Below are 16034 nucleotides of genomic sequence, written 5' to 3' on the forward strand. Positions count from 1 at the left end.
TGCGTGCATGAATGAGTGAAAGAGTGGGTGACTGACAGAGAGACAGACAGAGAGACAGTCTGACTCGATGGATGAAAGTTAGAGTTTCTGTCACAGAAACCGACATCCATGCAGGTCAAAATTAAATAAAAAATATATAAAAACCCAAACACAACTGTAAACGCTTGTACGCTTAATTTCAGGTGACAGTACACTACCTAAGAAGAGAGACATGGGTGTTCTCCCGCCCTGGAACGAATTCTGCCGAATGATGAGGATAACGAACTGCTTCCACAGTCAACACTGAGCATGCGCAACCCCAGCCAATCATAACACAGGAAAACATTTGGTGCAGCTGAACACGGTGCTTGAAGAGATTTTATGACTATACGAGAGCTTGACGAGAACAGAGGATGTTATCATGAAAGTGCTCTACAAACGTGCAACAGTGGATTTCTCAATAAAATTATTGATTTATAATGTTTGTTTTGTGGTTCGGTTTGTTTCAGTCGGCAGTCGAGTGCCGGCGACAAGCAATATTTATGTTTCTGCTTTATTCAAAGTCGCCATTGACTATTAGGAGGTAGTTTCCTGGTTGTCAATGGATGACTGACACGTCCGAGGTTTCCTAGATCGGTCTGTGCTGTTCGGATTGTAATGACTTGAGAAAAATACGGAAACTCGATATCACTGCAATATGTGACAGTTCCTGACTCCAACAGGTTGACTAGGAAGTTCCATGTGAAATATAACGTATAATCACGCTAGCTAAGGGCTTGTTTTACACATCACCATGGTGAATACGTTTACTGTTAATAGGATGATTTGAGGTTAATGCCTTTGAACCAAAACCGGAACTCGAACCATCCTTCAAAATTTACAAAATCAACAAACAACGCCTCAAAAAATGGAAATATCAAATTGTTTAAATTCAAGGAAGATTCGTCTATAAGATGGTAGTGTTTTCCTTGCGCTCACAAACTGATCAGGTCTGGGAGCCGTTTATCTTCCAGTTTTCTATCACACCGGGATTTGGGTATTGGCTGATTTTATGCAATTGTTGTTTTATTGTAACATATTTAAATTTGAAGTCAAAGGTTAGTGCATCGGCCAAGAAGTGGTTTTACTTACGACACCTTTTCAAAACTCACGCATCCACGTGCGCAAGCAGACACAAACGTTTTGAAAAGGTGTTATATATGTGTGTGTGTGTGTGTGTGTGTGGTGTGTGCACATATAGATGCGTGTCTTCAGACAAGGCACACATATATATACACACACGCGCGCGTATGCGCGCGCCTCTCTCTCTGTCTGTGTCTGCGTGCGTGTGTGTTTAAATGGAATTTATTACTTCCGATAAAAATAGTATTAGTCTACAACAGTGGGCAGTGTTCCAGCTACATGGCTGCGGTCTGTGAGTAGTAGAGTCTGGACCAGGCAATCCAGTGATCAACAACGTGGGCATCGATCTGCGCAATTGGGAACCGATGACATGCGTCAACTAAGTCAGCGGGCCTGACCACCCGATCCCATTAGCAGCTTCTTACAAGGATAGTACCCTTTTATGGCAAGCATGGGTTGCTGAAGGCCTATTCTACCCCGGGTACACCTTCACGGGTCAGTTGGCTGTGTAAACATTAATGGATTATTCGTAGTAATTCTGATGACCTGGATCTTTCACAGTTCAAATTAGTTCAAGATGGTATATATTTTCCCTTCGCCAATCTAGTCAAAACATATAAGGTTGTGGGTGATATTTACCATCGATGCGTTTTGTTGGAGTGAATGAGTTTAGTTTTACGCCGCTTTTAGCACTATGCCAGCACCATCACGGCACGCACAAGAAATGGGCTTCACACATTGTACCCATCTCGGGAATCGAACCAGGGTATTCTGTGTGACGAGCTAACGCTTTCCATTAGAAAGATCACCGCTGAGAAAGAGGGTATGATGGGGAGGAACACTCGAAGTGCTGCAAAGTGTCAGATTTTTGTGAAACTTGGATTTGAAGACAAAATATAATCTATCAAAAGGTTACCGGGCTTAAAATGGTCGGGGAAAAACTGCAAACTACAATGCATGGATATGGGGTTGACAATCGTAGAAACACCATCGGGACGAACTGGGATTCGAACCCACTGTAACACTTATTTGTCGTGGACACTTTTCAAATGATTATCGTTAAGGTACATTACGTCCGTGGTAACTGACACCACTTGTCGAAACGTCAAAATAGTCAAATAGGCTACCAGCTAGGTGGATTTGTACCCGTTCATCTGCCTTTGAAAGCAGGCATGAAAGGTGCGACACTGGGGGAACAGCGCGGACACGTCGCCAGGAGTGCGTTTGGCTTCACGCCGCTTCTAGCAATATTCCAGCAATATCACAGGGTTGGACACCAGAAACGCGCTTCACACTGTAAGGTCTTCAACACATATGTACAAACACAAGACGTTTATTCGATGAAGACAAGGACAAGACTGATTACATTCCAGTCTCAGTAAACTTATCTTCAGTACTTTACGTTACACTTCACAACTGAGTCTAACAAAACCTTATGGGAGGTCGCGTCAGGTAACCTTTGAGATTGACCAATCAGACCACAGCTTACCGAATCGCGAAAGTGGACATTCGCACATACCTTTTGAACTTTTTATCTCGAAAAGGTTACTACTCGAACGATCCCGAATGCTATTTAGCGTATGCTCGCTTCCGGGTGATGCACACGACGTACGTACAACCATGACAACGGTGAGTATACAGTCGCTGAAAATAGTGTTTTTGGCAATATTCAAGGATGTCATCTTGCGGAAATATTAGCTAATGGTAACTATGTCAAAAGAACCCCAACGCGTATATACTGCAGGTCAAATAACTGTGCGGATTTTTGTTTGTGGAGATATCTGTGTCAGTGTCTTGAATATTTTGAAAGTCCTCCCCCCCCTCCCCTCCCCCACCGATCACAGGAACCCGATATCGCACTGTAGGTTATACACAGACCATAGATATACACTCACGTCATATATATTAATAGAGTTAAGGAGCAGCAGTTGCCATATTGGATTGTCGTGCAGACATCGACTCGTTCCGATTTCACGCTGAAATGTACGCTAAGAATTCGGTGACATTCAAAACTATGCACACGTACCTCTCAATTATACATGTCCCCACACATCCTGCCTGATTTCCACGACATAACACCCATTTTATTAACTTAAATACGTCCTCAAACTCGAAAACCAAACCAAAACACCTCTGTCCATTCGAAATACGATCACACGCACCCTACTGTTGATTGCTGTTGCGTTTGGACGATGCTGTCCAATTACCGGGAACAACCTCGCAACACATTATACCTATGTGGGGAATCGAAATCGTAATGAGCGAACGCTTTAACCACTAGACTACCTCACCAGCCCCTGGCAGAAGGAAAGTCAGGGACTAGGAGGGACGAACTGTCCAGCTAACCCAGCCTATCTGCTGCTCAAGAGTCAGTTGATTTGGTCACTTCCGCCTGGTAGTCACTGGGACTGTGTGAAAACACAAGTTCTTTATACGCTGTTTGAAGAGTGCCAGATGTGTTACACTACGGTCATAGGTTGATGACAGGCTAAATGCAGCGCCTTAGACGCAGTGGCTCATTTCCTCCAAAGGACAGACTGACTGACTGACGGATTTATTGATTGATACCTCCGCACACAACAGGTCCAGTCCGTAAATAATCTAGCCTGGACCAGACAATCCAGTGACCACCAGCATGAGGACGCAACTGGGATACATTAACATGTGTCAATGAAGTCAGCAAGAATGACCACCAATCCCATTGCTCTCCGGTTACAACAAGCATGGGTTATGGAGCCAATGTGTTCAGAATGGGCTTAAGAAGTTCGTAGGGCTACGAACGTTTCGAGAACAGCTAGCCAGATTATTATCTCTCTACTAACTACCACAGTCCCATTGGTCTCCGCTTACAAGCATGGGTTACGGAAGACCAATTCTAACCCAGTGGGCCCTTATTCTCGAAACGTTCGTAGCCCTAAGAATTCTTAACTTTGATCGTAGCCAATGTGTTAAAAAATGGGCTTAAGAAGTTCTTAGGGCTACCAACGTTTCGAGAATAGCTGGAAGATGGCTGGAAGGTTTGTGTCAGCACTGTTCCCAAGTAACAAAGGATATGGATAAGGAATGTGATTGACAAAAATGCGAAAATGTGAAACCTTGAGATTTGGCCAAAACAATCAGCTCGGGAGCATATAATTCAGTGATCAACAGCAACGTATTTACAACAAACGTCGGGCAAAATTCCTTAAAGGACAAATGTCAATGGAACAAACAAACAAACAAAAAAAACCGGTACCTTTATCACAATCTACTTTTATTGCCATACTTGAAACTCCACTGGCAGTTTGACGACACCCTCCCGTCATACATGTCTCCATACAACTAAATACAATGATTCATGGATCATATGACAGTCATTCACATCCAACCATGCACACAAGCAGGGTATTACAAACAGAGCAAATTGTAATGCCAGGGTACAATCTCAAATCCATTCATACCATATCAGAAAATACTTTCTTACCGATTTCATAGTTATATCTTTATGTATATCATTCATTATGGCTAGCACTAAGCTTGGCTCGTGAAGAGTTCAGGAACATCATTTTAGTTGAAGCATAAAATAATGGCACTTTCAGGAAGTGATTCTTTCATGTTTAACATCTCAGAGATACACAATCTTTCTCCTTTTGCAACCTTCTTTCAATGATGTGATGTGAACAGTAAATATATTCAAATGGACTGAATCCTTACATCTAGATTCAAGCATCTTCACACCATATTCTCTTCCAAAATTGAGGTAATATCTCCGTGAATGTTTACATTATTACTTAACTCTAAAAAATGCACTTATCAAATCTTCAGTGATTCGCAAAGCATTAAACAGCAATGAAATCTGGATAGCAATCTGCTAAATTATGTTTCAAAAGAAAAATCTCTGATTAAAACTCAAACCAAATCATGCATACAGAAACAGTTGTACAACTAGTACCATCTTTCAACCATGTAACATTCTCACCCACAACATAACAAGAGTGTAACTATGGCAACAGGTTGTTAACACTGAAAAACACGAAAGGATTTCAGTATATGTACTAATGGCAGTTCCATATATTTTGACTGATTTAGAAAGTGATATATCTATTCAACTTGCATCCAACATTTCTAGTGGGTGTCAACTTGTTTTCTACCAAGTTATCTCCCCTGGTGACCAGTCCACCATGCCACCTGTGAAACCAAAGTGTATGTGAATAGTTTCATGACTCTAGTATTAAGTAGTGATCTCATGTACATGTTTCTCATGATTACCCATCAATCATACAGAGCTTTTCGAAAAAGTTTCAGCTTTTCCAGTCTGCAAATTCTTAATTTGGATTATATTATCAACCAGTTTGATTTGTAGAACATGGCCATCAACACTGACAGAGAGAAAAGGAATATACAAAGTCAGATAAATATGATATACCGCTCCATTTTTGATAGGAATACCGTGCATCAGCCTATGATAAAAGTAATTTTCAAAATATGTCAACTTCATATTAACATATGACATATCTGATTATCCCTTATATAAGGTAAGTTGAATACATTAAACGCAAAGATTCTTATCATGTTTGTCCAGTAGATTTGGTTTTCTGAGAATCCATTCCTACATGCAAGAGAATATCAGCAGGACTATCATGCCTGTATCCCATGATGCAGTTCTCAAGAAAAATACATGCGAATGAACCTGGTTCTCAAAATGTTAGAACCGATGTTGGTGACATCCGCTGGAGACGTCTACAGCATGCGGCGTATCATGTAGTTCAGGATGCCGCCGTTGCGGAAGTATGTCAATTCCACTTCCGTGTCGAAGCGAGTCTTTGCCTGGAATGATCGACCGTCACCAAGCTGAAGAAGAAACAACTCATCAGTGACATATATGAAACGAAACAAAGACAAGAATTGATGAACCTAAAGTCTATACAGTGGAAGCTGTCAAAACTGGCATCTGTCCAATAAAGCAAGTTGTCAACACTGGCATAAAATCTCAGTCCCATTCATGAATTATACATTTATCATCATCTCTAAAATACGGCATCTTGTCTAAACCGGATTTTTTCGTCAGTCCCAGTGAGTGCCAGTTTAGACAGCATCCACTCTATGTGAATGGATGATCACCATTCCATTTTAACAATATTTTTACTATAGGACAATATAGAACTCAGATATCCACACACTATCACCCTCAACTCCCTTGGGAGTATATAACTATTGCCACCTCTGAGTGCACCGAGGTAATGGGGCTTTCTCATCCTAATAACATACCAATTTACAGCTGGGTGGACTGCGACACATAGCCACAGTACTTTGTCAAAGTTCACTCCATGTTGCTGTACCTGTAATTAGGTGATTGCACGCATTCTTGCGGCCACCATCTGGTCATGTATCAATGGATTTGTGGGTTCTTTTAAGTGCACAGGCTTCTGTACTGTACACTAGGGGCTGTGACAACACAGAGTCTGTGCACAAAGTTGACTCCAAGGTTTTTACACCCGGACACAGGTGGGCTAGATCACGGCACCTCAACCTCACTGGATCACTAGCCCGGCGCTTTAGCCAGTCCACCAAACGCACCCCTGGCCAATACAGTAGCGATCAAATACTTATTTGTCTAAACAATCAAGGCACAATTATATCCAAATATATCCAAATTAGAACAAGAGTCATCAGACAATGACATATCTCCCCCCACCACATATTTGAAAGGACAAATAATCTGACAGTTACTTGATGCTTTATCGGACTAAGTTTGAATCGTTTCCATGGTAACAATGAAAAACATTTGTAGACAGCAAATAGCACCACTTCAAGATCTGTCTCACATATCTGCCAGATCTGTTAAAAAATTTGAAATGGTTTTCAAGTTGTGGTCTGGAAACGAAGCCCATCCCTCCATTTTGAGACTAAGTCTGAAATGTTTCCATGGAAAGCAAGAAAGTAATAAGTGAGTGAGTTTAGTTTTACGCCGCACTCAGCAATATTCCAGCTATATGGCGACGGTCTGTAAATAATCGAGTCTGGACCAGACAATCCAGTGATCAACAACATGAGCATAGATCTGCGCAGTTGGGAACCGATGACGTGTCAACCAAGTCAGCAAGCCTGACCACCCAATCCCACCTGTTACAACAAGCATAGTCGCATTTTATGGCAAGCATGGGTTGCTGAAGGCCTATTCTATCCCGGGACCTTCACGGGTCAAGAAAATAATAAACCACAAAAACTTGTAAATAGCAAAAGGCACCACTTTAGGTTCTCAATGATATATCCACCAAGTTTTGCAGAAAAATATTGAATGGATTTTGAGTTATGCTCTGGAAACAAAGCCCAACCAACCATTAGACTAAGACCAAAACTTTTCATGTTAAAACAAAAAATATTAAAAATGCAAAAAATCTGTAAATAGCAAAAGGCACAACCACAGGTTCAGATTATTATATCTATCAAGTTTGGTCTTAAAATATTGAATGGTTTTTGAGTTATGCTGCGGAAACGAAATGACGAACAGTCGAGGCGTTGACCATATCACACTGCATTACATGCCGGGGGAATAAAAATACATGTTGATCCCAACTTCAACCAAACTGCAAAATTCATACAAAATTGGCACAGTGATGATCAAAATATGTATTACAATATGTTAGCCATATTATAAATTACACGCGTCAGAAAAGATTTTCATTAAGTTAGTGAGTTTTGATTTATGACACTTCTAGCAATATTCCAGCAATATCATGGTGGGGACAACAAAAATGAGCTTCACACATTTTACTTACATGGGGTATGAAACCCGTGTCTTCGGCAAACGCCGCTAGGCTACCCCACCACCCAGTGTTTGCAATAGCTGTTGTGTGAGTGTGTGCAGAAATAACATTTTAAATATGTAGTCAAAACTCTTTTGACCATGAAATTTTCATTACAATCCTGAATCATTTCGAAATTATTGTTTTTTATTATGTTCCTGTATTACGGTACTTTTTAGTATTAAGTAGATTAGAATCTATACGTCCAAACCACACAAGCAAAATACTGTTTTGCGAGCAAAATGCAGGTTTCAGTGTTAATGAGAACACTGCCACCACCCCTCTTGGAATGAGAAAAGATTAACTAAAGACCCAATGTCCATGACTTGTGCCGACACAGCTTTCAGACAGATGAGGAATAAACAGAAAGAGATTGGAGGAACCACAACAACTGACCTTGACCTCGATGACCTGGCCTGGTTGAATGTCTTCAGGGATAGTTATGTTAAAGGTTTCCTTTCCAGTGAGTTTGAGCGTGTCAGCTGTCTGACCTTCCAGGTACTGCAGAGGAATCAGACCCATCCCAACAAGGTTGCTGCGGTGTATACGCTCATAACTCTCAGCGATAACAGCCCTCACACCCTGGAAACAGGAATATCACGTCAGTTGGGTCAGGTTACTGAGGTGAATATGCTCGTAACTCTCATGTCAGATGAGTCAGACTGCTGCGGTCAATATGCTCATAATGCTCAGTTTTAACATTTGGGTCAGCTTGCTGCGGTGAATATGCTCGTAACTTTCGCCTATAACAGCCTGCACACCCTGGAAACGGGAATAATTATGTCAGGTGGGTGAGTTGACAGTATTTCGCAATGTGGCTCTGAGCATGAATATGCACATTTTCAGATGTAGGTTGTACATGTTAATCATTTTGGTGGAAATGAATGGTTGCAGACCAATATGTGAATGAGGTTATTTTTACACCGCACTCAGCAATATTCCAACTTTATGTCGACAGTCTTTAGATAATCAAGTTTGGAACAGACTATACAGTAATCAACAGCATGAGCATCGATCTGTGCAATTGGGAACAAATGACATGTGCCAACCAAGTCAGAGAGCCTGACCAACCGATCCCGTCAATTGCCTCTTACAAAAAGCATAGGCACCTTTTCTGGCAAGCATGGGTTGCCGAAGACTTATTCCACCCAAGATCTTCACGGGTTCAATCACATATTAAATATTGTCAAGAGTGTATCTGTGACAACTAACAGTGATATTTTCAAAAGAATGAGGGCCAAATACTGGCCCCTGAAAACATTCCTGTATGATGAAACTAAGAAACACTGACGATGGACTCACAAGAATGAATGGACCTTTGGCTGCCCAGTCTCGGGACGACCCAGACCCGTAATCCTTGCCGGCCAAAATAATCAGTGTCTTGTTATCTTTGCGGTATCTCTCTGCTGCATCAAACACGTCCATCTACAACAAACAATTGTGGCTATTACAGCTGCATCGAGTCGGGTCATATTACTGCATCCTCAATGTATTAACCGTTAAAGGAATGAACCCTGAATATTATCATCCATCAATATCACCTCCAAAATGTATTACCTACATATATAACCCCGACACTGCATCACCTTGGTGTATATTACATAGACATATATTACCCCAATACTGCATCACCTTGGTGTATATTACATAGACATATATTACCCCAATACTGCATCACCTTGGTGTATATTACATAGACATATATTACCCCAATACTGTATCACCTTGGTGTATATTACATAGACATATATTACCCCAATACTGCATCACCTTGGTGTTTAGTACTTACATATTACCCCCATACTGCATCACGTTGGTGAATATTACCTGAACACTGCATCAATCCTGTATATGTTACCTACACATATCCCACACTGCATCACCTTGGTGTATATCATCTACATATATAACCCCAACACTGCATCACCTTGGTGTATACTACCTACACATATATCACCCCAATACTGCATCACCTTGGTGTATATTACCTACTCAAATATTACACCAATACTGCATGACCTTGGTGTACATTACCTACTCATGTTACCCCACACTGCATCACCTTGGCGTACATTATCTACACATATTACCTTCAGACTGTATCACCTTGGTGTATACTACCTACACATTAACCCCACACTGCATGACCTTGGCATACATTATCTAGACTTACTACCCCACACTGCATCACCTTGCTGTATATTACCTACTCATAATTTCCCGCACTGCATCACCTTGCTGTATATTACCTACACATAATTTCCCACACTGCATCACCTTGCTGTATATTACCTACACATAATTTCCCACACTGCATTACCTTGCTGTATATTACCTACACATAATTTCCCACACTGCATCACCTTGCTGTATATTACCTACACATAATTTCCCACACTACATCACCTTGTTATGTATATAAGCTAAATATATTTCACCCTCACTGAATCAACCCTGTGTTACTTACCTCCTCTCCACTTGGTATATGAACAGTCCTTGGACCTGGCTTGCTAACAAACTTGTTGACCAATCGAATGTTGGCAAATGTACCACGTGCCATGACCGAGTCATGCCCTCGACGAGACCCATAGGAGTTGAACTGTCGTGGCACCAGCCTGGACAAAATACACAAACACATCTGAATATATGATCAATATTCAATTCTTGTTACACTTATTCAGTTCACTTGCAGTTGTGTAATGCTACAAGACGAGTTTGCAATATTTTAATTTGACAGCTGGCCATTAGGGCCTGCTGCTGTCTGGATGCTTTAAATCTACAGGCCATGAATGAAATCTGCAGGCCCATTTTGTTCAAGTCAAACCAATAAAAATAAACTAGACTACCCGGTGTAGTCTTACACTGTTTCAACAAAATCAATTAACTGAAGTCAATGACACAGAGGAACAAGAGTCATCAGATCATATTTGAAAGGACCAATCATCTGACAGTTACTTGATGTTCTTCTAATTTTTCAAGAAGTCATGAAAAATATAAGTGCCATATATCTGTAAACAGCAAAAGGCACCACTTCAAGATCTGTCTAATATATCTGCCAAGATCTATTGAAAGATAAGAAATGGTTTTTGAGTTGTGCTCTGGAAATGAAGACTATCCTTCCATTTTGAGACTAAGTCAGAATTGTTTCAATGGAAACCAGGAAAAATAAAACTGCCAAAACATCGTAAACAGCAAAAGGCATCACTTTGGGGTCTGCCTCAAATATCTGCCAAGGTTTGCAAAATGATAGTAGGAAGTTTTCTAGCTGTGCTTCAGAAAAGAAGCCTAGCCCTCCATTTTGAGACTAAGTCTGAAACATTTCCATGGAAACTGAGAAAATTATAAAACACAAAAACCTGTTAAGTGCAAAAAGCACCACTTTGGAGTCTGCCACACATATCTACCAAGTTTTGCAGAAAAATATTGAACGGTTTTAGACTAAGACCAAAACGTTGCATGGAAAAACACAAAAACATATAAATGCCCCAAACCTGTAAATAGCAAAAGGCACAACCATAGGTTCAGATTATTATATCTATCAAGTTTGGTCTAAAAATATTGAACGCTTTTTGAGTTATGCTCTGGAAACAAAATGATTACAGATGAATGAGGCGTCAACTATATCCCCCCGCATTACATGCCAGGGGGATAAAAACTGTATTCAAGTAAACACTAGTGTTGCCATTCCTCTGCAAAAAGGTGCTGAAATACCAGGAAGTAGAACAGCGACTTACTGTATCACTATGAATCATGGATGGTTCTGGAACTTTAATACAAAAAACATCAAAAATATGGGAAAGATTCTAGTTGAAAACATTGACAGATAATTTACTGAAGGCCACAGGGGCCTGCAGATATTTTATACTGCCACCCCGATACAATAACAGCTGGCACTGGGTCTCCAAGCTGGTGATTATTTCGAACAATGGCTACAAGCAGCATGATGCACAGACCACAATGTCTTCCGAAACATTACTACATAGTTCCCCTGCTTACCCTCTGCTGGAGAGATATCTTGCAGCGCTGCTGTTCCGGGCAATGCTCCCAGCAGGGGAGATGTGATCTGTCGTCACCGAGTCTCCTAAGTGCAACAGCACATGGGCATCGGTAACTTTAGGCAGGGTGGAAGGGAGTTCCCTTGTCTGTGACAACACAACACATCATTACTCGCCTGTTGAAGACACTGCAGTGTAATATTTTTACGGCAATATTGCACTAGTCTCATAATACTGCTTGACGTATGACGTCAAAATGGTTCAAAGTTGTGACGCCACAATGTTAATGTCGCTGTTGCAATTGTACTAGACCTTGCTTGACTCGCCTAAAGCTGAGCGTCCTCACACTGTAGGCAATTTCGCCACAGTTTCCATCAATATATGTTGGCAAGTAATAAACAGAATACTAAGCTCGCCTCCATGAAATACCATTTTTATTAAACTCCTTAAAGATTTAGTATCATTCACTCGCTTGATAAAAATGGTATTACACAGAAGGTCGTTTAGTATCCTCTATTTATCAAACAGCTATGACATACCCTCCATCACAGAAACACTCATTTAACTGTGTTACCTAGCAGGGTGTGGAATATCCCACACACGACTCTCTTACTCACAAGGCTGTTGTTGTATAAAACAACCCCAGCATCAGTTAAGTGAGTTTAGTTTTATGCCACACTAGTGATCAACAGCTTGAACATCAACCTATGCAGCTGGGATACAATGACATGTGTCAGCCATGACCACCAGATCCCATTAGTCGTTTCTTACGACAAGCATGATTTTGAAATAAAGTGTGTAACATCCTACAAGTGACATCCTCCTGGTCACATCCCACAGGTGACATCCTCCTGGTCACATCCCACAGGTGATATCCTTACCATGTCAGATTGCCGATCGGGGTAACCAATGGTTCTGTGGACAAGGCGTCTAACCTCTGATTAGTAATAGTAGGTCTGGATGGACACTACAATGTCCAACATGGGGTTCAAACCCACAGCTGCACACGAAATTTACAACAGTCTCACAGCCCTGTACACCCTTTCAAAACACTGTGTAACTAACAGTATCTTATTACTAACCACAAGGAGTGCTACAGACACGCTACACTAGACTTTTGGCAAGGAGAACGTCTCCCTGGGGACCAATACAAAAATCTTGACATATCGGACAAAAGACACAAGAAGTGGGACTCCTCAGCAAAGCATGTCTGAACTTGGCACAACTCACCATGCCGTCAAAGAATGGCGGAGACTTGATGTATGTGGAGCTGTCATCCCATGGGAACAGCATGGTGTCTGGAGCCTCAAGGGAGTTCCACCTTGCATTTCCCTTCTGCAATACAACAATGACAGGGGTGAGATCGTGCTTCTAGTGGTGGGCGGCAGTACTGGTGAACAATTACATATCATACACTGAGGTACACATTTTACACTTGTGGCAAACCGGTTCACCCGATAAGAAAGGAAATTTACATGACCACGATCAGTAATTTTCTTGATGTAGTCAAAAAATACTAATAAAATTTGTACTTCCTTCATATTATCATACATTAGTTCTGAGGAGAATATAACATTATTAGTCATGTAATTGCATTTGCGTGATTCTAAACCATAAATATCAAAAAAGGATAGTTTGGTAGCAGCACATATGCATGTGCTTTTTCTCGAGTGTTTGCTCTCTTTGTGACTCAAATTTAGGGCAAAACTCATACAGAGTGACAGGTACAAAAATTCAATACTCTATGCAAGAACTTCTACCCCTTTCAAAGTACCTCTGCTACAATGGTGATGCTTAGTTTAATCAGATAGATGAAAAGGTACAGGAAGTAAAAGTGAGTTATGACTGAACCCTTGTGATTGGTACGCTGAACTTTCCAGCATAGACACCTGATTGGATTAACAGTAAGCAAAATAATGTAATAAAATTCTGGGGCTGAGCCGTAGATGCCTCCAGGTTTATCTTGGAGATTTATCGGAACCTATACCCCAGATATTATCGAGAATGAGTGGTAGTCTTGACTTATTCTTTCTTTGTGAAATTCCAGCTATATGGCAGTGGTCTGTAAAGAATCCAGTCTAGACAAACCTTCCTGTTACTAGCAGTATGAACAACAATCTATGCAACTGGGTCATAATGGCATGTGTCGCCCCAGTCTTTGCCACCCAATCTAGATACCCGCTTCTTACGATAAGCATGGGCTGCTGAAGACCAGTTCTTACCTGACTGTTCACATATTCAGTCAACAGTGAATTACTCTGCTGTTTGGACACATATCCTGACAGCATTCAAGATCACAATGTGTTACACTATTCTAGCATTGTTTGAATAGTTAAAGAAACAAATATCACATAAATTTCAGCAAGGACTCACAGATATTCTGGAGTAAACATCTTGAAACATAGCTGGTACCACATTCTCCTTCTCGATTTCCTGTGGATAGAAATGTCATTATGGTTTACACACATTTTTATTTTGCCTAAGCATGCAGAGACTAAGACAGGCAAACAGCCCAGTGAATTTTATAAAGTGAGTGAGTGAGTTTAGTTCTACACTGCACTCAACGGTGGTCTGTAAATAATCGAGTTTGGACCAGACAATCCAGTGATCAACAGCATGAGCATTGATTTCTGCAATTGGGAACTGGTGACATGTGTCAACCACGTCAGCAAGCCTGACCACCCAATCTCGTTAGTCGCCTCTTGCGACAAGCATGGTTGCCTTTTATGGCACTGGAAATGGTTACTTTCAGAAATGAACTGGTGTAATCTTTTGAGAATGTCACAATTTGAGTTATTCAATGCGCATTTAAAGTACATGTGATGTAGTTTTTACATCACATCCTTGATTACAAAAATACATGGTTGTTCTTAGATCAAAAATGTCTGGTAGAAATGTCATTTTGTACACAGCACAGGAAATTTGAATACTAGGCCCAGCAAAACTATTTTTGGCATAGAAAGCTAAGCTAAAAGAAGTTCACTCAATGCTACTAAAGTCTGCTGAAACGTTTTGTCCTAAAGGAAGACTTGTAAAATGGCAATTCCACTGCTGAGGGTGCACATATTTCACCTGGATTTCTTGTCTGGTCGGCCAGATGTCGCGCAGGTAGACGTCCTTGCCTTCAGGTGTTGTACCTGGAACCACATGCCAAACAAAGTCACACAGAAGCAAATACACAACATTCTCCATTAGAGAGAAAGTATCATGTAATCCTCAGGAAATAATGGAATGCTTATTGGTACAATTAAATGATATAACTATGCGTTGGTGCAGGGTAGGGCAGTTTGTTTATTGTTTAACTCCTAATTCAGCAATATTTCAGTTACATTGCAGAAGCCTGAAAATAATCGAGCTTGGACCACACAGTCCAGTGATCAAAAGGATAAGTACCAATCTGTGTAATGATATCATTATCTGTTGGGGCAGGGCAGGGCAGGGCAGGGCAGGGCAGGGCAGGGCAGTTTGTTTATTGTTTAATTCCTAATTCAGCAATATTTCAGTTACATTGCAGAAAGCCTGAAAATAATCGAGCTTGGACCACACAGTCCAGTGATCAACAGCATAAGTACCAATCTGTGTAATGATATCATTATGTGTTGGGGCAAGGCAGGGCAGGGTAGGGTAGGGCAGGGCAGGGCAGGGCAGTTTGTTTATTGTTTAACTCCAAATTCAGCAATATTTCAGTTACATGGCAGAAGCCTGAAAATGATCGAGCTTGGACCACACAGTCCAGTGATCAACAGCATAAGTATTAATCACACTATTGGAAAAACAATTTAAACCTGGATCTTCATGGTGGCAGGACCGGCAAAAAGGTAGGCAGATATAAAGACTGATAATAAAGACACCTAATATATATGGATTACCACAAGCTGCCCCTACCCAAAGGCTGCGTCTCGAAGTCTATACAGACAGTTCCTGCCAGGGCGTAGGCAATCACAAGCGGGGGCGAAGCCAGGTAGTTTGCTCTGGTCAGTGGATGTATACGGCCCTCAAAGTTACGATTGCCTGACAGAACACCGCAGGTCACCAGGTCACCCTGAAAGGTCATCATAGAGTTAGTAAGAAAGTTAGTAAGTAAGTGACTGAGTGAGTTTTACGCAGTACTCAAAAATATTCCAGCTATATGGCGGCGGTCTGTGAATAATCG

The 16034-nt window shown here is 41.1% G+C and overlaps 2 protein-coding genes across 4 annotated transcripts in view; one reads left to right on the top strand and one right to left on the bottom strand.

Moving 5' to 3' along the window:
* LOC137259847 (uncharacterized) overlaps nt 1–390 on the top strand; it is a 43522-nt gene extending 43132 nt beyond the window's left edge. The window contains exon 3 of the mRNA XM_067797472.1: nt 183–390. Within this exon, the coding sequence (XP_067653573.1) occupies nt 183–286 (104 nt within the window). The 3' untranslated portion in view covers nt 287–390. The remainder of the gene's footprint in view (nt 1–182) is intronic.
* A 3947-nt stretch (nt 391–4337) lies between these two features.
* The window catches only part of LOC137259216 (cytoplasmic aconitate hydratase-like), a 59197-nt gene continuing 47500 nt past the window's right edge, over nt 4338–16034 (bottom strand). For all 3 annotated transcript variants that reach the window (XM_067796824.1, XM_067796823.1, XM_067796825.1), the window contains 9 exons: nt 15767–15923; nt 14954–15018; nt 14255–14314; nt 13112–13216; nt 11883–12028; nt 10354–10501; nt 9189–9311; nt 8283–8468; nt 4338–5931 (listed from right to left, as the gene is read on the bottom strand). In XM_067796824.1, the coding sequence (XP_067652925.1) occupies nt 5821–5931; nt 8283–8468; nt 9189–9311; nt 10354–10501; nt 11883–12028; nt 13112–13216; nt 14255–14314; nt 14954–15018; nt 15767–15923 (1101 nt within the window). In that variant the 3' untranslated portion in view covers nt 4338–5820. The remainder of the gene's footprint in view (nt 5932–8282; nt 8469–9188; nt 9312–10353; nt 10502–11882; nt 12029–13111; nt 13217–14254; nt 14315–14953; nt 15019–15766; nt 15924–16034) is intronic.

This window comes from Haliotis asinina, chromosome 13, assembly GCF_037392515.1.
Source record: "Haliotis asinina isolate JCU_RB_2024 chromosome 13, JCU_Hal_asi_v2, whole genome shotgun sequence".
Taxonomy (NCBI): Eukaryota; Metazoa; Mollusca; class Gastropoda; order Lepetellida; family Haliotidae; genus Haliotis; species Haliotis asinina.